Source organism: Hesperophylax consimilis, chromosome 22, assembly GCF_061612785.1.
Source record: "Hesperophylax consimilis isolate HC1 chromosome 22, BYU_Hcon_1.0, whole genome shotgun sequence".
NCBI classification, from domain to species: domain Eukaryota; kingdom Metazoa; phylum Arthropoda; class Insecta; order Trichoptera; family Limnephilidae; genus Hesperophylax; species Hesperophylax consimilis.
This window is the reverse complement of record NC_142857.1, coordinates 2,807,019-2,829,368: the sequence shown is the minus strand read 5'-3', so window position 1 is coordinate 2,829,368 and position 22,350 is coordinate 2,807,019. Positions and strand designations below refer to the sequence as shown.

General features: G+C 34.4%; 3 protein-coding genes across 3 annotated transcripts; all 3 read right to left on the bottom strand.

The window, feature by feature from the left end:
* Positions 1–4,272: 4,272 nt before the first annotated feature.
* On the bottom strand, positions 4,273–5,446 carry LOC149412634 (uncharacterized). Its single transcript, XM_089645588.1, has 2 exons — positions 5,369–5,446; positions 4,273–5,115 (listed from the first exon to the last, which is right to left on the bottom strand). The coding sequence occupies exons 1-2, from the start codon at positions 5,378–5,380 to the stop codon at positions 4,588–4,590; spliced, it is 540 nt and encodes a 179-aa protein (XP_089501714.1). The 5' UTR covers positions 5,381–5,446; the 3' UTR covers positions 4,273–4,587.
* Positions 5,447–9,637: 4,191 nt separating this feature from the next.
* Positions 9,638–11,258, bottom strand: LOC149412633 (uncharacterized). Its single transcript, XM_089645013.1, has 2 exons — positions 11,206–11,258; positions 9,638–10,463 (listed from the first exon to the last, which is right to left on the bottom strand). The coding sequence occupies exons 1-2, from the start codon at positions 11,215–11,217 to the stop codon at positions 9,936–9,938; spliced, it is 540 nt and encodes a 179-aa protein (XP_089501139.1). The 5' UTR covers positions 11,218–11,258; the 3' UTR covers positions 9,638–9,935.
* A 3,777-nt stretch (positions 11,259–15,035) lies between these two features.
* LOC149412632 (uncharacterized) lies at positions 15,036–17,386 on the bottom strand. The gene is made up of 2 exons (XM_089644960.1): positions 17,278–17,386; positions 15,036–15,865 (listed from the first exon to the last, which is right to left on the bottom strand). Exons 1-2 carry the CDS (start codon positions 17,287–17,289, stop codon positions 15,260–15,262), a joined length of 618 nt encoding a protein of 205 aa, XP_089501086.1. The 5' UTR covers positions 17,290–17,386; the 3' UTR covers positions 15,036–15,259.
* Between the last annotated feature and the right edge of the window lie 4,964 nt (positions 17,387–22,350).

Here is a 22,350-nt window from a genome sequence, read left to right as displayed (position 1 = left end):
TTCTTTTCTGATAAGTTCGTCTTTGTCTCGAATAGGGCTAGCAGATTCTTCAATAGTTTGCCCAACAAATGAATTTTTGAGCCAACTCTGGCCTGATTATGTGCACAGGAGGGTCGCAGACGCAATGTGGATGTGCTGATTATATTAATGTTGATTATGACATTAAACCAAATATTTTGAAACCATTTTACAAGGAAAAATTGAAAATGTATTTGCTGTGGGTGTGCTTTTCATCAATACCTTCATATTTCAAAATCCGTATGAGTATTAATAGCACCCAGAAACCCTTATAAAATGATATATTTGGGGTGTGATGTCCTGTTGCGCTTCCGCCTTCATCATTAGACTCTGTTTCGGACAGCTGTCCGGAACGGCATACCACCTCAAAAATTAATCACGATAAGACGACTTTCTGGTTATTCATAAAAATTCTTGATAGTACGTGTTGATATTTTTGATGCATGTTATAGTAAAAAAAATACACGTCACGCATGATAGCGTTTTAGCCCATCGAAAAACTACTAAAAGTATACTTTTGAATTTTAATGTAATTGCTAATATGACAATATTACTTTGTAATCTCTAATTAATAATGAGTCCATTATAAATAAACCAAAAATTGGGGATCTGTGGAAAATAATGCAGTTAAGAAGTTGTCTTGGGAGATGATAAATGGGAGAAGTAAGCGACTGTCTCCTATTGCGATTTGCAATTAAATAATATCACGACAAATCATGTCAATTACAAACAAATATCATATCATGGTCACCCTGCATGTTAACTACATATAATACAATAAATTGGCTGGAATTAGTTTAATAGGTACCCATTTTTTTTGCTTTTTGCCCAATCCTTTTCGCCGATTATCTAAAGCTCTTTTTATTATAGATATAAGTGGGTACAGTGGTGGTAAATAAATTACATATGGGTACAAAATATATTTATAATCGCAATCTCACCAAATAACAAAATGGTTATTGTGCTTGGGGAGCGATTTACACTAATTATAAGGAAAATAGAATAACGTTATGCAAAATAATAGGAACAATTGAAACTTCTAGATCATCTATATGTGTAGGTGTATATATATAGAATTCTGTTACATACTAAATATTGAGCAATTAAGAGAGTAATTATAAACATCTTAATAAAGTAGAGATGAATATAGACTGATAATAAATATAAACAAAGGGAAAATCAGGCAATTATTTACTTAATTATTCCTGACAAGTATAACTTCACTTAACTTCCATTTTAACTTATTTAAACAAATAAAAACTTGATATAAGACAAATAAATTTAAGGTGATTACAAGATTGGTGCAAACTTTATTTAAAAATCGTAATTAGATTTTTTAGATTAAATCAACCTTTCAACTTTCAATATAAAATTAACAATGTTTCTCTCACCTCTGCAAACGTAATTAATGATCTTGGCATAATTTTTTTTCCAAATTTAATTTTCTTTCTCACATCAATACAGTGACAAATATAGGATTAAAAATGCTTAGCTTCATTCTCCGTAATGGCAGAGACTTTGAAAAATTATCAACAGTAAAAATCTTATATTCTACATTAGTTCGAAGTCAAGTCGAATATTTATAATTCTTTTATCTGGTCCCTTCGCTTTAAAATCAACACTGATTCCATTGAAAAAAATTCAACATAAAACTGTAAACTCAGTTTACCAACGAAAGAATTAAAATATTTCAAACTTGCAGATAGAACACTCGTTTCCGTCTTGACTTTTATTTTTTAAATTGTTAATTGTATTATAGACAGCCCTGATTTTTTTAGCCTAATCACCTTCAAAATGCCAACTAGAAATAATTGAAAAATTTATTTTTAACTACAACAAAAATATCAGGATCAGGTCATTTAGATGCTCACTTGTATCTAGATTACATGCAGTTGGTAATAATTTCGCAGAAATTGTAGATGTGTTCAACCGCACGGAATATAGTTACAAGAAGACTGTAGTAGCATACCTCAATAATATTAATAACTAAGCTTAAAATATTACTATGGAATGAATCGAATTTATAATAACTTACGTACCGAAACCAGACTTCTCAAACTATCTGATCAGAATTTTAGCTAATATATTATTTTTATTCTAAATTATTGAATCTCTAATTGTTAAGCCTGAATTATAAGCATTCATTTATATGAATTTAGCTGCCAGACTAACTCGAAGCAAAGACGCTTTAAAATGTAACAATAACCTCAATACTAACTAAGTACTCTATTTATTCACCAATTCCAAGAATCCATCACCTTGCAAACAAACGCTGTGAACTTATTGATATGTTTGGTGTTAATAATTTTGTGGTTTTCAAAAGGCAGCTAATTTCAGACCTATTTGCTCGTTAAACATTTATCATTTGTCTTTTTTTTAAATTTTGTCTCTATACCTTTATTTTTTTATGTTAATTTTTTTTATTGCAAATAAAATTTACATTTTTAATGTTATTTCAACCGCTGTGCTAGAGATGTAGGAATGCCTCTGTGTTATGGCGGATGAAGTTTACAGATTGAAGAATTTAATAAAATTCATAATAGTTAGTAAATTATACAATTCCGATTAAATTTATATTTTATGTGATAAATATATAATTTAATATTGACAAGTGCTATTTTTATATGAATTACGTCAATTGAGGAATGTGAGAGATGTGTGGAGCGAGATTAGGGGATTAAATTGTAGAATGTATGGGTGTTGTAGTTGAAATGTATTGCAGATGTAAGGATCCATTGAGTTATTTGTGTTTTGAAAGTATAAAGTGGAGTTTCTTTTTTGAAGTGAAACTTCTTTAGGCGCGTAATGGATTTTCGGGGACGGAGTAAAACCGAGTCAGGATCGACACGAAAATGCGGGTACCCCCACCACCGCTCACCGTTCACTGTCCCTCTCTCACCATATGCGCTTGTTGAGGTGGGGGAGCCGCTCACGAACGTTCTCTCTCTTCTCTTCTTTCCTCTCTCTCAGACACCAGCGAACTGCACCACGCCAAGCATCAGCTGCTTGGTTAGTATACTGCGTCGTGAGTGTAATACGAGTGAAATACGTAATTGATTGTGGTTCATACGGTTAATTTGAAAATAGAGAGAGAGGAATAAATTAAATTTGAAAATAGAGAGAGAGGAATACTAGAAGTTTCACTTCTGTCTTGCGTAGGCTTGACACACCCACTTTTTTTTAAGATATCAAGGAGAAGGATGAGGGTTTTGGGAGCTAGGTAGGTGAATTGTCTTTGTACTAATGTAGTATGAGGTTGAGGTATATTCTAGTGTTTCCTTATATTTCTGGTGGTGTGATTGTGTTGTAAGAGTGTTTTTTATTGTATCTATTCCAAAAATGTGTTAGCATAAATTTTAAATATAGTTGACGTATATTTAAGACGCTATAATCAATAAAAAGTCAGATTGAGGAATATCTTGTCGGTCGCTTATTGATAACACTTATTACCATTGTTGAGCTTTTTGTAGAGGATCAATAATAAATAAATGAAATTAAAACACTTGGTTTTAGGTCACTTTGTTGATATTTTTTTTAATTTAAAATTTATAAAAAAAAATGTCGATAAAGTGACCAAGTATTATCATTTCATTTATTTAAAATGTCAAGTCACAATGTGTTTGCTTCTTTTGAAAAATTAGGATCAATAATAGTTTGAGCACAGTCACTACAAGTACATCGTTACATGCATACCTACTCTTTTTTAGATTTATTTTATTTTTAACACACGTATATAACTATATACATGTACGAACATACTTGATTTATATATTGTCCTTTTAGGTTGTGTTTTAAAAATAAAAACCTTTTACATTATAAATCATGTAAAATATGTGTCACGTAAAAGCCTATCAAAACCCATAACATTAATGTAACAATATGGTTATCTGAATATATAATATTTGTCTCATTTCTATTGTTTTGTAAAATTTTAATGCAAACAATTATTCATATTTATTTGTTGAAGAACTTCAACTGCAGTCTTCAGAACATGACATCGAAAAGATCCCTCAAAAATCGTTTCTGGACGCATTCAATTATATTTTTGCGTACTGCATAACATGGATTCCTCGTATATCAATCACCTTTCACACCTATCAACATCATTATTTTAGAGTAAATATTTTGTTGAAAAAAATGTGAAAAGAATTTTTGGTCTACTTCTCGCGAAACTTACTCCAGCGAATGCACTGCCATCTACAAATTCTTCACATCATTGCACGTTGCTAAGTAATTGTAAATAAAAAAAACAAATTTTACGTGTTTTCATTCGATTTATTCGATTGCTTTTTAAGGTGGGATCCATTATATCAATAAACATAGGATCCATTGTTTTATCAGTTTAAATGAGATCCATGATATTAAATAGGATAGAGATAATTTAAGGGTTGAAAAGAACAGAAGAAGAAGGATTAAAAACCAAACTCGAATACAAGCTAGTTGGAAATAAGAACAATATGGAAGACAAGAAAGAGATGTGAAAATATGAATATTTACATAATGGTCATTATTTAGAATACAATAATATTAATGCAGGGTCATCGCAACACGGTGTTTGAGTGTCAGCAATTAATAATGTCCATGAGCTCCATGAGAAGCAGCGGCGAGAGCGGCAAAGTGAGCGGCCTTAGCGTGGGCAACTTCGGGGGTGTCTACGACCTGTCCATTGTGACCGATGGGAGCGCCTCCATGAGCCCAGGCACCATGACCACCATAACCAGCACCATAGACCCCATGGCCGAGTCCTCCGTAGACTGGACCTCCATAGACTGGACCGCCATGGGCGATTCCGTGGGATAGACGGGCAACGGCGGAGGCGTGGGCGACCTTGGCATGGGCAACCTCGGGGGTATCTACGACAACACCATCATGGGACAGGGGAGCGAGTCCATGAGCGTACGCGCCATGGGCACCATAGACGGAGGGAACTCCAAGACCACCATAGACTCCAGCACCATAGGCTCCATGTCCTGCTAGTCCCCACTGTCCATGATCCTGGCTTTCGGCCAGACCTTCTCCCCTCCATTGTCCATCATCGTGTCCCGCCCATCCGCCAGCGGAGACCATGGCTCCCAGGCACAAAAGAGTTGCGAAAAACTGAAATAAAAATAATGATTAGTTTCAAGCCCTTTTTTTAGTCTTGGGAAGTTGTTAAAGGAATGCACTTTAGTAGTATGTTGCACTTTGCGATTCTACAGTTTTTATTTTATTTTAAGTGTAATTTCACATTTTTATAAAGCACTCAAAATATTATTGTTGGTTTATTAAAAACAAACTGGTCGATTTTCACTTCACTTGGTTATTGTAGCACATATGTTTTTTCTATTACTTATAACGGCACAGAACTTACCAGAGCGTTCATTTTGGTTGTTGAGTGAGCCTTTTCTGAGAGGAAAACTGCTTGTGCTATGTAGGGAGAGAACGCAAGGCTTTATACCAACTGAAAGTCTTCAAAACCTCGCCTTTGGGAGGGGTGAACGTGATACGCTACGGTTCCCTTTGCAGAATGTTAAAGCATTTGGCATTGAAAATCCATTTTCTTTTTTATTGATTGGCTTCGCAAACATGTACATGGTTAGTTTAGACGCCTTATTAGCGATGTATTCAAAGCATTGTTACAACATTAATCTTTTTTGATTGCTAATTAATTATTAAAAAATAATATTTATTTCTACACAGCATAGTAAAGATGCGTTTTCGTTTTGGCTGTATATTTTATATAGTTTTTAAACAAGACCTTTTTCGGGTTTTCGTTGCAATGTGGTCTCTTTGCCTGACCAAAAGCCCACCTAATATTATAATTAGCAAAATGTATAACAGTTGAAATCGACTGAACATCCTACGAACCCGGATTATGGACCAACTACTCTGCGTGGATTTGGTAATGAATTGTGGAAAGTGGTTTTATCATTTTTATCAATGCTTCTTACACCAACTGCGAAACAATTTCAGCATGGTTTATCTCACAGACATAGTTTATTTTTGATGTATAAACAGTTTTATGTGAATACAGTTTTTTTATGTTTGTATAGTTTTTATATCGCTTTAATTTGAACAGTTTTTTTTTATTTGAAAAGAGTTTCTAACATGAATACAGTTTTTTTCGTGAATACAGTTTTTAAGTTAATACAGTTTGTTTTACGTGAATACAGTTTTTTATGTAAATAATTTTTTATTTCAATTTTTTATGTAAATACAGTTTTTGTGTGAAAACAGTTTTTAATAGTTATCTTAAAAGTGAATACATTTTTTTTAAATGTCAATACAGAAAAATGTGTCTAATCTCTGATAAAACTACGAGTTTCAATAATAAAATTAGAAAATTAAAGATTATAATTAACTTTTAAACACACTGTTCATTACAATCTACGCTTACACAACTGTCCTTATGATGGACGCTGTAACGCTATCCGAAATTATATCAGTTGTACATAATGTAGGCTCTCCATAATTTTTTTAACAGCATTGATACTGCCTAAATATCACAAGAAGTGGGCAACAAGAAATTGGGTTATTCTTTAATGTATCAGACCAGAACATCTTTTGGACTAAAGCTCCGTTGCTCAGTGAACATAAAAAAAACTATTGGTTCGTTAAATCTATTCAAGAAAATGGTCAAAAATTCCATACTAGCTGAGAGTGGTGATTTTGATTACCCATTTCGTATTTTTTGTCATAAATCACGTTAAAACCCCATAACTAATGTAATCCATCTATTTGTATATTATATACTTTACTTATTAGATTAAATATAATTGTATTGCTACTCATCTTGACACAGAAATTCCGTAGTTAGTTGAGCAGCAGAGGATTTTATTGTAATGTACCATTTTATGAATTAACAAATAAATTTTAAAATGTGGAAAAATTCCATTGGCTACATTGATGTATTGTATTAACATGCTTCATGTCTCATCTAAATATATTATTATTATATTTAGATGAGACATGAAAATTGTTGAAAAAAAATTGTTTCCTCTTTTTACCTTCAATTGACCTCCAACGCTCACAATACTCTAACTAAAACTACCGAATCCGGTCTGCGCACACCGTTTATTGCGTGTCATAGCACCTTTCATTGCACAGGTCTATGAATGGCTATCATTTAAATAGTCAGCGGAATATTGAGGTTTTGGTCAGCTCTAAAATATATTCTGTCAACAAATATAGTCAGTTGAGCAGCCATTTGTGGTCAGCAAATAGTACAGTAGTGGCCCTCCGACTAAAAAAAAATTATGCCGCTACATAAGGGGCCGAAAACCGACAGCTCTCCCGGCCAAGGGGAATCACTAAATAGATCAGCAAACAATGTCATCTCCTAACCTCACTTACCCTAATCTAACCTAACCTACGCATGATATTTGTTCATTGCCGACAAAAATATAGTATCTACTATGCTTATTGATGAAATCGATATTTCTTTTTGCTTAAGCAGTATTTAAAAAGCAAATTAATTACTTCTATTTAATTTTTAATTCGTTTAATTACTTTTCAATTATTCCAACTATATATTCCAGTATAATTTGATATACGTAAAGGCATGAGTATATAAAACAACAACCATGAATATATTATGATTTTCACGGCCAATATTGGATTTATTCGAAGTGCAACTGTGTTACGCTTTCCCACTGTACTTGTTACACTGACATAACAGATATTAAATAAATAACCGATAAAGATCACGTAGCAAACTTAGAAATCCTTAAATTTAAAATGAGTGCTTCTCAACACCATTATACTTATCAAGGTATAAACATTTTTAATGCGCTCCCATATAAAATCAAATCTGAAAAAAATTACAAAGCCTTTAAATCACAAATAAAACAACTACTTGATCAACCCAATAATAATTATATGTTTTAATTTAATAGAACGAATTTTTATGTATCTATTGTAATTGATCAAATGCAAATTTTAAAATGATATACTTAGGATATAATTAATTATTTAATTTCATCATTAATTAACAAAAAATATTTTTTTCTTTTTTAAACATATCCTCTTGAAATATTATATCAGTATTCGAACTACCAATAGCTTATTGTCACAATTTATTATATACCTATTGTTGCAATATTATCAGCTCCGTTTCATTCCATCCGAATAGAATAACTCCATGTACTTACCACCTACCTTATTATAAATCGAGATGCAATCATTTTATTTTTATTTTACTACATCCACATTTTAAAATTTATTTACATTTACTGTGAATCTAATTTAGTAACTGCCATATTAGACTATTTCATTATCTATACTTTTGTTATCATGCTACATAAATTTGTTTATTTCTTACTTTTTAATAAAAACTTTCTTTCTTTTCTTTACCTTATTTTTATTTTATTGATTTATTGTGAAAAACAGTATAATCCATTTACATTTCACAAATAACAGTTAGACTGTTGTAGACTGTAATGGCATTACTCCCCAATTCAAACACGAGAAACGTTTTTACGTAGTTACGTTAAATAGAAAATATTTTATTGTAATTAGTTTTTAGAAACATAGGTTTTTCTTCTGTAAATCTGTCGTGTATGTATTTCAAATAACTGCATTGAAAGAATAAGGTACCTTTGTCAAAGTGTTTTTACCTATTTACATTGTAGATTACTTTTACACATACTGCTAACCTCTTACCTTTTAAGATAGTATGCTTGGTTTATCTCCAAGTGACCAGCTCAGGCACGGTGGGTCCATCGAAGCTAGTACGAAGCGAATCAAGTCAGCATCTTAGCAGAAACTGGGTGTACTGTACAAGGCTCGCAAATTCTTTAATAATACACAAATACTGACCCTATTTGAGGGAAACTGCGTCGCAATGATGATTTTGATACCTACCTACATATCGTCACCGTATATGCCAAGGGACTCAAGCCCCAAATTTGATACAAACATTTTGATAACCATCAAAAATGCCGTAGTTAAAAAATATGAGTTGTTAAAATGACTATTAAATGACTATTTTGCAAACTGCCAGTAGATGGCACACGTAGATTAAGGCAGTCGATGAGAACTAGCCACACAAGTCTTTTGATTTCCAAATCATTTAATATAATATGTGGCTTGACGTTGTTGACAACTGAAACTAATCGCGAAATTTGTATTGATAAATTACATTATAATACAGGTATTTAGAACAATATAAATGGATCATCCTATTCTTTTGAGACAAGAGAGGCCTTTCTCAAAAATCAAAACATTACTAAAACTCTCGCTCTAAAACTCTAAAAGTCCTGTAAAGGTTCTATTCAAGTTTTTTTCATCATTCCAATTTTGCGAAACAACAGGCCGACAACTTGAAATGTTAAGAATTGTTCAAATTTCAACGTTGATTTCCAAGTTCTGTGAAAGATTTTTCAAGTTCTGTTATTATTTTAGCTGCTATTATTACTGACAACCAACTATTTTATATTAATAGAATAGCAGAACATGTATAGGACTTTCACAGAACCTGAAATTAAACGTTGAAATTTGATGAATTGTTAAAATTCTGCAAAATAACCCATGATAAATCTTAAGTCTAAGCTTTGGCAGAACTTTCTCCACCGAATGTGCTGCCATTTACAAATTATTCCCGTCATTGTGCATTGTTCAGTAATTGTAAATAAAAAAATAATTTTATATTTTCATTCGATTTATTCGATTGCTTTTTAAGGTGGGATCCATCATATCAATAAACATGGGATCCATTGTTTTATCAGTTGAAATGAGATCCATGATATTAAATAATAGAAATGAAAAGAACAGAAGGGAAGGATCTAAAACCAAACTCGAATACGGGTTAGTTGGAGATAAGAATTCTATAAAAGATTGGAGAGAGTTGTGAAGATATGAATATTTACACAATGGTCATTATTAAGACTACAATAACATTAATGCATGGTCATCGCAACAGGGTGTTAGGGTGTCAGCAATTAATAATGTCCATGAGCTCCATGAGAAGCAGCGGCGATAGCGGCGAAGTGTGCTGCCTTGGCGTGGGCAACTTCGGGGGTGTCTACGACCTGTCCGTTGTGACCGATGGGAGCGCCTCCATGAGCCCAGGCACCATGACCACCATAACCGGCACCATAGACTCCATGACCGAGTCCTCCGTAGACTGGACCTCCATAGACTGGACCGCCATGGGCGATTCCGTGGGACAGACGGGCAACGGCGGAGGCGTGGGCGACCTTAGCGTGGGCAACCTCGGGGGTGTCTACGACGACACCATCGTGAGACAGGGGAGCGAGTCCATGAGCGTACACGCCATGGGCACCATAGACGGAGGGAACTCCAAGACCACCATAGACTCCAGCACCATAGGCTCCATGTCCTGCTAGTCCCCACTGTCCATGATCCTGGCTTTCGGCCAGACCTTCTCCCCTCCATTGTCCATCATCGTGTCCAGCCCATCCACCGGCGGAGACCACAGCTCCCAGGCACAAAAAGGTTGCGAAAAACTGAAATAAAAATCATGATATTAGTTTTAAACCATTTCGTAGTCTTATGAAATTGTCGACGGTACAGTACGTGACAGTAGTATGTTGCCCTTTTTTACATTAGCTCCACACTGGAGGCCCTGAGGAAAAAGAATTTCTTAGGGCCTTTGTCATCTTTTGGGATGCTATGTGAAGGGAATTTTTACGGAAAGGAAGAAGTGGAAGTTCTGGGAAGGAAAAATGTCCTAGGGGTGTGTATGATTCAATGCGTCAAGAAGTGACGAACGCATGAGTCCATCCCTCCCGCTGCCGTACAAGGCAATGGAACGAAAGAGAGTCCGGCCATAGAGGTCAAAAGTTCTCTCCTGATCCGACCCCCTACGCAGTAGGTGGGTAGACGCATCCGCCGCCATGACCTAGACAAACCTCACCCCATGAATCCGGGAACCCCTGCAAAATCTTCAAACTTAGCGAACCACTTGGGGTGCCCATGGAAGAGATTTTAATTATTTAATAAATTATTCCTGGGTGGCGGTACCTATACCCACCTCACAAATCGAAAAATAATAAAATTTTACTTTAAAGTTTTTTTTTTAATTTTAACGTCAATGAAAGCACTTTATAATAAATTATTTCACATTTTTATAAAGCACGCAAAAATATTATTGTTTATTTATTAAAACAAACTAAAGTCTATTTTTCACTTCACTTGGTTAATGTAGCACGTATGTTGTTATGTTACTTATGACAGCACAGAACTTACCAGAGCGTTCATGTTGATTGTATGGTGAGCCTTTTCTGAGAGGAAAACTGCTTGTGCCGTGAAGGGAGAGAGCGCAAGGCTTTATACCAACTGAAAGTCTTCAAAGCCTCGTATTTGGGAGGGGTGAACGTGATACGCTACGGTTCCCTTTGCAAAATACTATAGCATTTGGCATTGAAAATCCATTTTCTTTTTTATTGATCAGTTTCGCTAACATGTACATGAATAAATGTTGCGTTGTAAAATAGGTATTTTCTTTATTTCTTAAACAGTAAATAGATGAAGGTCTATCAACCATAAAATAATTACCATTCCGTAAAAATAAGAAAGATTTTATTTTTTATTTTATCAAAAAAAAATATAAAAAGTATCAAATTAAAAATTTAAGAAAAGTTGTCTCAATAAAAATTGTGTTTTTTTATTTATTTATATATCTTTATTTAAAAATTACCACATGGTAGATTAAAAATTACTGTGCCTGTCTCGCTAAGAAATCCACTGTTGAGATCAAGCGCAGCTTAAAAGACAATAATGCAATAAACATTAAAAATAAAACTAAAAAGGCAATCAATATCGTACGAAATAATCAATATCGTTCAATATCGGTAATATGATCTTATAATTAGGTTTAAAAAAATTATTGATGTTTGATCTGTCTTGGCTGGTGTCCTTAACTTGGTCTCTTGACATAGGGTCCAATTTATATACGAGTATTTAGCGTAATTTGTGTTTTGTCTAATGGCCAGTGGAACTGCATTATTTATCTTTGTTGCAAAGAGTGAAAAGTTAAAGGGTTAAGTAAGAGATCATTCCCTTTCAATCCTTAGGCTTTTTTTAACCTGGTTGTGACAGTTTATTTGTAACTTATATGTATTGTGCCGTCGACCTCCCTTATTTGGGGGTGGTCCCTTGTCCCTGCGTACGACCAGGAATTTCTCTTTGTATTATGTTTTATCTCATTTTTACTACCATTAGGAGTTTCTTTTTGGTTTATGTAATAGCAAATACTTTTTTTCATGTCATTGTATTAATTTAACTGATTAGTTTTTCTTTCTTAAATTATTTTGAGAGCTTTTATCATAATAAGTATACGTTGCTAAATAATCACCCTTTTACCGATTTATGCTTTGCACGAAACAAAGGATCTAGAATAAATATTTTACTATATCTGGCTTCATTTACAAAAAAAATAGAGTCTTCTTTAAAATTATCGAAACAGAGAGTGTATTTATTGTATACGAAACAATATTTTAAAGTGATTTATATAAAGTTATTATATTAGTTTTAAACTCATCCCAAATAATAGGAATCAATAATTTAATTTCTCTTTGTATTATGTTTTACCTCATTGAATTATTATTTTCTATTAGTTTATGTATTAGTAAATACTTTTTTTTTCATTTCGTTGTATTAATTTAACAGATTGGCTTTTCTTCCCTTAATTACTTTTTGCACTATTATCATAATAAGTACACGTTGCTAAATCATTACCCATATATTTATTTCTGTTGTGCAGGGAAACATAGGATCTAGAGTAATTATTATATTATATGTGGCTTCATTTACAAACAAATGGTCTCTTTAAAGTTAAATAGAGAATGTATTGTATACGAAATAATATTTTAAAGTTAATTATATGAAGTTATTACATAATTTGTAAAACTCATCCCAAATAATACGAACCAAAAATTCCATTTGCTGTCATTTAAATGGTCAGCAAAATATTGAGGTTTTAGTCAGCTATAAAATGTTTTTCACTAAATAATATACCCGGTCAGTTGAGCAACCACTTGTGGTCAGCAGGTAAAACCAAATTGATCGGTAAATGTTGACAACTTCGAACCTAACCTAAGCCTAACAATTTTTCACTGCCGACAAAAACAAAGTGTGATATCCAAATGATTTAAAATTTGATTCAGTATTTCATTCTGACTAGTTATGTATTCAAACATGATTTGATGTACGTACAGGTAAGAATAAATTAAATAACAACATTGAATATATGATTTTCACGGCCAATATTGGATTTGTTCGGAATGCTCAACTATGTTACGCTTTCCCATTGTACTTGTTACATAGTTTATTACCGTATTGCATCGATATATGCATCGACAGGAGTGACACATAACTGTGCATTGATAGAATTTTAGAACTTTTGAAATACAAATATGTTGAAAGTACTGAAGGGCTAAATATTATCCGGGAATTTTTTTGACAATATAAAAAATTATCGTAATAATTTTAAAAAATAAAATATGCATAATATTAACTACGTTCATGAGTTGAGATATATATTTAAATATAAAACGAAGGAAAAAAATCGTTTCAGTGAGGACAAACTCAAATTCAAGAAGAATTGAAGTAACCATTATAATTTAAGTTCTTCTTTTATGCATCGAATAATGTTATTATTCATTTTTTTTTTAAATTTGTAAATATTTATAAAAAATTTCTGTTGTTCAATTATTACTACATGACCGCTGTTTCGCCTTCCGAAGGCATTTGGCATTATTTCTCCATAAAACACAATATATTACAGAGAACATCATAAATTTGAGGCACGTGTAAGTAAAAAGGTAATAGGAGCAGTTTTACTATTTTGTGACATATTTCAAAAGATAATTGATGAAATTCTTGTAAGTTGCGTTTAAAATGTCAACGATGATCAACGCGCAATTAAGTTGCTCTATTGATTGGCGCATTCTTATAAGCAGAAGTCCTCGCTTTCGGAGCATGAAAATGTGTAAGGAATCTCTCACGAGTATACTTTTTAAGCACGTGTAAGTTAATATCTTTCAGTGTAAGTGGATTGAGTATAGTTCCTGAAATAAGTTTCAAAAATAATTTAAGTGATGAAATCAAAGATTCCTGTTAAGAACAACATGGATGGATATAGAAATGGATAATACGTATATTCTCTAATATTTAGATAACGCATAAACCAATTTTTTTACTTTTTCTATTTCTAGGATATGGTTTTGTTCAGAAGGGGTTCAAATAATGGAGCTATACTTCAGGATACTGCGAAATACTTCATATTTTCTACGTAATGCGTTAGTAAATGCTCTTTTATTATGAAGAACAAATCCAATCATTTTTCTAGCGACGGAGACAATGGCAGATGTGTGGCATTTGAAAGAGAGATTTGCTTCGATCAAATTAAGGTCTTGAATCTCATGTGTGCGTGTTAATATATTTTTTTATTAATGTGGTAGGGGAACAGGAATATATCTTTGGATTTTGTGACGATACTGCATCATCAAACTGTGTATATCTCAAAGACACGTGAAACTATACACTTAACCTCTCAGGCTAATTTGTTCGGTTTAGGGAACAAACTACTTTTATTCATTGAGTCAATATGTTAGCTTTTAGGAACAGCACATGTGATCTAATATAATTCGTTGTACTTACTGTTATTTTAAATAGGTTTGCCAATTATGTGGGCTCCATCCAAGAGATGGCTTCCGAATTCAATTGTTGGGCATACTTGAGATTTTTACAAGGTTAGCAGCTGTTGGAAGCCAGATTTACTTGGGCTTCTATGGAGTTCCGACACTGGAGCTGGTCTGATATACTTACTCCAAGGATGGAGGGTGCTTCCATCAAATTGCATCAGGAATTCCGAAATCAGATACGCTTGAGTTATTGATATGATGAAACTAACCAAATTGGCCTTAACCAGGCGCGAGCCTTCTCCTGGAGGTGATTAACTTTTGGTCTCAAAGTTGGAGACTTCAGACCAACAATTTTTTTACTGATTTTTTGTTAATTTACACCATCTAATTTTTTACAGGTTTGCGCTATTAAATAACAATAAAAAACGAGAGTTTTTTATATTCGATTTATTTCGTTTGCTTTTTCAGGTTGGAGGTATAAAAATAACAACTTAAAACACAGAGGGAGGAAATCAAACTAAAATGAGTGATTCTGTTAGAAAAATACTACGAAGATGAAGAGGGGGAAGTAATGAATAATATATACACATGGCGTTATTAAAATTAAAATAACATTAACGCAGGGTCTTCGCAACACGGTGCTGGGGTGTTATGAATTAATAATGTCCATGAGCTCCGTGAGAAGCAGCGGCGATGGCGGAGAAGTGAGCGGCCTTGGCGTGGGCGACCTCAGGGGTGTCTACTACACGACCATCATGACCGATTGGGGCGCCTCCATGAGTCCAGGCACCATGACCACCATAGATAGCGGGAGCTCCGTAACCAGCACCATAGCCTCCATGGGCGAGTCCTCCGTACACTGGACCACCATGAGCGATTCCTTGGGAAAGGCGGGCAACAGCGGAAGCGTGGGTGATCTTAGCGTGGGCAACCTCGGCGGTATCTACGACAACACCATCATGAGCCAGAGGAGCGGGTCCATGAGCGTACGCACCATGGGCACCATACACGGAGGGAACTCCGATGGCACCATAGACTCCGGGTCCGTAGATTCCTGCACCATGTGCTCCGTGGGAAGCGGCAGCCTTGGCGGCGAAGTGAGCAGCCTTGGCATGAGCTACCTCGGGGGTGTCTACCACACGACCATCATGACCGATGGGGGCGGCTCCATGAGCCCATGCGCCATTGCCCGCCCATGCTCCGTGTCCAGCCCATCCGTTAGCAGATACTACGGCTCCGACACACACTAGAGTTGCGAAAAACTGTAAGAGATATAATTATCGGTTAGTTTTTTTGCTAATCATTTGGAGAGTGGAGTTAGCATCTAAACAATTTATTGTAAATACATATTCACAAGTATGTTACTCCCCACTTGGAGAACCAGTACCACGACACACCAAAACTTTATTGCAACACCACATAAACAAGCATTTTATATCAACAAAGATGTTTTTTTAAAGATAATTCTGCACAAGAGTCTTAACGGCTTCCAACCATCTGGAGCACATCAGATCTGAGTTTCACCAAACATTTCTAAAGCCATTTCAATGCTGAATAATGGTCTTATACCATGACGATACTGACAGTGTTTTCCACCCTGGAACCCGTTGCGACCTGGTAGGTATACAACGAATTATTTTTAATAAATCAATTGTGAAAAATTTATTTTGTGATTTGAACCCACGACCACTGGATTGCTAGTCGAAAGCCTTAACCCTCGTCCACCGAGCCCTATTATCTTGGACTATCTTGAAACTAATTTAAATTCCCTTAATCCTTCGTTTTAGCAAAAATATGCTCCACCGAGCCCTTGAAAGTATCTTGAAATAAATTAGTCTGCTTTCAACGTGTTATTTTAAAGAACCGGTAGAAAATATCACCTTTAATTATTATAATGAAATTTTGTGATTTGACTTAAATGATATGGGAGTAGAAGAAGAAAGTATCCAGAACAAAACACTTTACATAGCACGTCGTTCAAGATACCACATAGTAGAACAGATTTTCTAGCACAGCATGACAAGAGAAATGGTGCCCAAATGTTGAGAATGTTAAAATAATAGATAATTTTTTTTTGGAACTATAATTTTAAAATTATAAAAACCAAAGTTTTTTAATTATTATACTTCTGTTAAAATTTAAAAATAAAACAAAATGGCTATTGAACCTTCCTATCCAGGAACCGGAGTCGTCAACTCTACCAACCTCGCTAAATGCTGATCGGGTAAAACCGACATTTATTTCGTATATTAACAGCTAAAAAGTCATTAGATTTCAGTAAACATGCGTATATGTCTTCCTGTGTGTACGTGATTGCCACAAAGATTGTGTATAAAATGCATTGTCATCGACAACGCATTTTGTAGCTATCTGCCGAATTTCAGATCTATTACATTTCGGGAAGTGGGTTAATTTCCGATTTCAAAATTTTCAATTTCATTGTCAAAAGCAAAAGAGAAATTCAAATAGAAGCATTTAAAATAAAATTAAAAATTAATTCAAGTATGCTTGACAACATGTGAAAATCCATCGACAATAAGTTATTATTTTTGATTTTGAATTCGTTCTCATTAAACACTAAAGACCCATAAAAAATCTTTTCACTTCACTAATTTGATCCAATCGAATAGTTTATTTTGGATTAGAAATAAATGACTGCACGGTGGTAACTTACCAGAGCGTTCATGTTGATTGTTGAGTGAGCCTTTTCTGAGAGGAAAACTGCTTGTGCCGTAAGGGGAGAGAACGCGAGGCTTTATACGCGGCGAAAGCCTCGGAGCCTCGCCTGTGGTAGGGGAAGGAACGTACTGCATTGGGAGTGCAATAGCCAAACGTGATCTTGAAATTCTATGTTTTCTGTCGATAATTTTTTCATCTTTGGCACGAATATTTTTACTGACGTTAGAAAGGATTTTATTGACCTCTTAAAAACTTAATTTACTACGCTTGCCTTTTATCTTCTGAGCTAGACGGATCTCTAAGATATATTTATTTTGTTCCCAAACGTCTGGAGCCAGTGAGACTACATACTGAATCCCCAGTTGGGATATAATAAAAATAATAACATGGCATTTATATAGCGCAGTTTAGTGTCATTTTACATCAAGTGCGCTTTACTCTAACAAAGTTAAAAATGGTAATTTATTATTAGTGGTCATGTTCTTAAAATTATTCCTACAGTGTGTCTTAACCAATACAGATCTAATATAATAACACTAAATATACTGTTTATACAAAGTGATGGCAAAACTTAGAATAACAATAACAGCAGGACAGGACAAAACAAGGATATTAAAACTAAAACATAATATAAAACAGGAGGCAGTTTGTGCTCAAAAATGAGAATCTTCTGAGCAGACATTTTAAAGGTATAATAACGAGGCAACCAAAACCAAACAATTACCGGAAATTTTAGAAAATGGCTATTGATAAAATATTGAAAAGAAGTTAAGATTTATGAATGGTAGGATTTATTTAAATAATTTGATTTTTAAAGCCTGCATAAATTCAGCCAAATTCTGGAGATTTGTAAGAGCTGATGGTAGTCTATTCCAGATGAGCGGGCTTGTTACACGAAAAAAGCGATCATAGTATACGGCTCGATTTGACCTAGAAAGTTCGATTAGACCATTACTAACATCTATATCTTCTGACCTTAGAGTAAGCTGTCTATTGTTTAAATTTTGTCAAACACATAGTTCCGATATATTGGCTGGCGCCTAGCGCCATTCCTTGCAATGCTTTGAAGGTCATTAAGCAGATCTTAAACTCTATTTTTTCAGGGCATCAGAAAGTGACAACGATCCCTTAGAAGTGGAGTTATACGACAATATAACGGATATGTTATTAGGTTGTGCGTAGCGGAGAGAGAGATAGGACAATGGGAAGTAGAAAGTGTCCCTACTGCTCCCATCCATCTGGAGCCAGTGAGATTATATTATCCCCAATATTGTTTGAAGCTGAAGGCAGTTGGATGGGGATAGGGATGGGAAAGAAGAAGGTTGGAAAGTACCTGGATATTCAGTTCTGTTAAAAAAAAAACAAGGCTAAAGCAATTTCAAGCTATGTTTACCTACCTAATTGGTGGTTTTTCACCAGGGGGAAGAGATGAGAGTATTTTCCATTCCCATAAAATGTGGATGAAAAAACCTTAGATACATGAGGTATGGTAATTTTGAAAGAATTATAAAAATGTCGAGAAGAACGGACGAGAAATACAGATATAAAATCAGCTCCCTAAAAAAAGTTTATTTAAAAATTAGGCTGATAATTCAATTTCACCCAATATTATTTCTATTCTATTAAAAGTAATAATAGTAACCAGATATTAACAATAGTTCCATATACAGAGTGTCTAGAAATTAGCGGTAAAATCGGGAAACTAGTGAATCTACATCACACTTAAATGCGATGTTGAATAAAAACTTTTTTAATTTGAAATTTCTTTTTCGAGTAAATTGAGCACAAGTTTAAATTTTAATATCGATTATCTAAAAAAAATCAGCAACAGCTAAAAAAATAACAGTAAAAAAATATACTGTAATGCGTCCAAGTGTTATAAAAGTTATTTGTCGGTTGTAGATTCACCAGTATTTTACTTGTTACCAATACTTTTATAGACAACGTGTATAATATTTATGGTATTTAAAATAATGACGGTCGGTGGCTGAGTTGACATCGCGTTTGGGTCCCACCCTGGCGTAGTGTGTTCAATTCCTCGGCTGGCTAAGTCCTTCATCACAACACAAGCAACATTTTCAGTTTAGTGTGGTGGTAATAGGAGATTTTCAAATATCGTCTGGTTATTCGTAACCCGGGAATGTTTGTCTTTCTTTGTAAAAAAAAAATCTTAATATAAAACATAGAGATACTTGATTATGAACGTAACTAAAAAGAGTGTAAGTTTCATGTTTATAAATTAACAACAATAAAAAATATTAAAATTAAAATCATCTCATTAATTAATAAAAATAAATTGGCTGAAAATTGAACCTTCCAACCCAGGAGCTGGAGTCAACAACTCTACTGACGTAGGTAGGACCGACATTTATACGTATGTGTGCGCGTGGTTTCCACTAAAATGACAGAACGCATTCAACAAGGAGTCTTTCTGCCGTGTTTCAGCCCGTTCGGATCTCATAAAGTAGTTTAATTTCCACATCCATGATTTGTATTACTTCATTATCGAAAACAAAAAAGAAAAAATTGATATATTTAAAAAGGACATCTTTTTTTTCTGACTTTTTAGTTAACGATATTCTAAATTGCAAACAAGATGTCTAAACTTCTATTCGAATATCTTGAAATAATTATCAACGCGATATATATTTTATTGCCCTGTTACCTGACGGCCGGCATAGTCCAGTGGTAACGCATTGGACTGCCATTCCGAAGGTCGCGGGTTCGAACCCGGCGTGCGCAAATAAATTTTATTTGATTAATTTGTGTTATTTCACAATTAATTAATTAAAAATAATATATAGTATATTTGCGGCACGTTCCAGAGTGGAAGATACTACCAGTATCGCCCTGGTGTAAGACCACCATTCAGAATTGAAAACGTTGCTCCAAATGGCTTTAGCCGTGTTTAGTGACTAGATCTGAATAGCCAGGTACTTCCCCCCTTCCTCTTTCCCTTCCCTACTTACCTTCAGCCTCACAACATCCCCCAATTGGGGATGCCATAGTCTCACTGGCTCCAGACGGGAGCAGTTGGGACTCTTGTGAGGTATTCACTATAAAAAAATTAAAAAATACCTAAATCTTCTTTCAACTTTCAGTTAATAAATTAAGCGAGTGATACCAACGCTAAAAATTTGTAATACATATTTTCAATTGCAGAGCAGTAAATAAACAAAGGCCGAGTTTATTATTATTCCAGCACGCAAGAAGGGACTATCGCGTTACTCGTTGGTTCACAAACATTCTATTCCATTTTCAGACCATTTCTATAGGTCTGTATTAATGTCCATAGTTGCCTAAGGCAAAACCACTGGCCCGTGTGGGCACGTACATACAAAACAACGATAAATTCGATTTATTAATTTTCAAATATCATATTATTCAATAGTAACATGAAAGTGGCTGAGTTTTTCAAACGATAACAATCTTCCGAAGATACCTTCCATTGATATGCTTGCTGTAACTCTAAGTCACGTGGGCTCCATCGGGCCAGAGTCAATATAGCCTCTCAGCAGCTGGGCGTACTGTAGTACAGGACCCGCAGATACTTTAATAGAACACAACTGCTGACCCTGTACAAATTGCAAGTGCGCCCCACTTTTGAATTTGGCAGTCATCTCTGGTCTGGGGTCTCAAAATACCTGAAAAACCACTGACTCTATGCAGAAACGACCGGTTCGTTTAATAGATTCTCCTCTCTTAACAAGAGGATTGCAATCCTAAGAGCACAGGCGTCAGGTAAGTATGATGTCCCTGTTCTGCCGGTATTACAATGAAAGTTGCTCCGAGCGTCATTGATCCTTTCGGCATCGGTGCATAATCGAAAACACGACAAACGCGCTCTCAACATATGTATATGGTTGACATTTGTCCCCTGAGAACGGGTCGATTCTACAACTTGTTCTTGAGTTCAACAGCTTGGCTGTGAAACGATTTTCCTCCCTCCTACAACATTGATCTCTTCAAGACCCGTTTTCACTCCTTTCTCTCCTCGAAAACACCCTCCACACAACATTCCCAGAGATGACACAGGCCCTCTTGTGTGGTGTTAATGCAAAAAAAAAGTCACCAGGAGGAAATCCATATTAAGATTTATTTTTCACACAAACTGATAAAATGTAAACTCTCGATCTTCAGAAAATAAATAAATAAAATGTATGTAAAAAAACACTATTATTATTATTAGGTATTTATATAAGTTGGGTTTATATATTTTTTAATGTGTCTGACAACACTAGGGATCCTGTCATATGATATTATTATTATTAGTTAGCAACGAAACTTACGAATATATTTATTTTCAACTTTCTATTAAATAAAGCACACTATTAAACCTCTACTACTTTGTGATACTGTGTAAAAAGTTTATCATTATTATCGATCATTGTCGGCAATATAAACCTTACAATCTTAATACATTTTCCAATACGAAATCACAACTTCAAAACCTTTCCATCACGCATACCATTGACTTATGAAGGTCCTCTTACTAAACTCAGGCGATTACAACAAACATGCTTTGCGTACAACAATACAATAATCATTTTATATCTGTCTCTTGAGAAACATAAACGATTATTGTTTAACGGAAAATGCACGTAATCTAATATTTGGCGTTTTCAACATTTCAGGTGTTGGAATTTAAAACAAATTTACTACAATTTAACTGAGACATATTTTTAATGTTAGTACTTACTGCGCAAAAGTCCCAACCGTCTGCGGCTAGTGAGACTCGGCATCCCCAAATGGGGCATCTTGTTAGGCTGAAGGTATTTGGGATGGGAAAGAGAAGGTTGGGAAATACCTGGCTATTGAGGTCTGGTCACCAAACACGGCCAAAGCCATTTCAAGCAATGTTTCAATTCTCAATCATGAACGTGCCGCAAATATACTATGTATTATTTTAAATACACACTATCTAACTCTCTTCCAGATATGTATAAAAATAGCCAGCACATACCAAAAATTCAAAGTAAGGTTTTAAAACCATATTTTTGAACATATATAATAATCGTAATAACAATAACATCCGCATTCCTCTAACACACACTACAAAATATGAGAT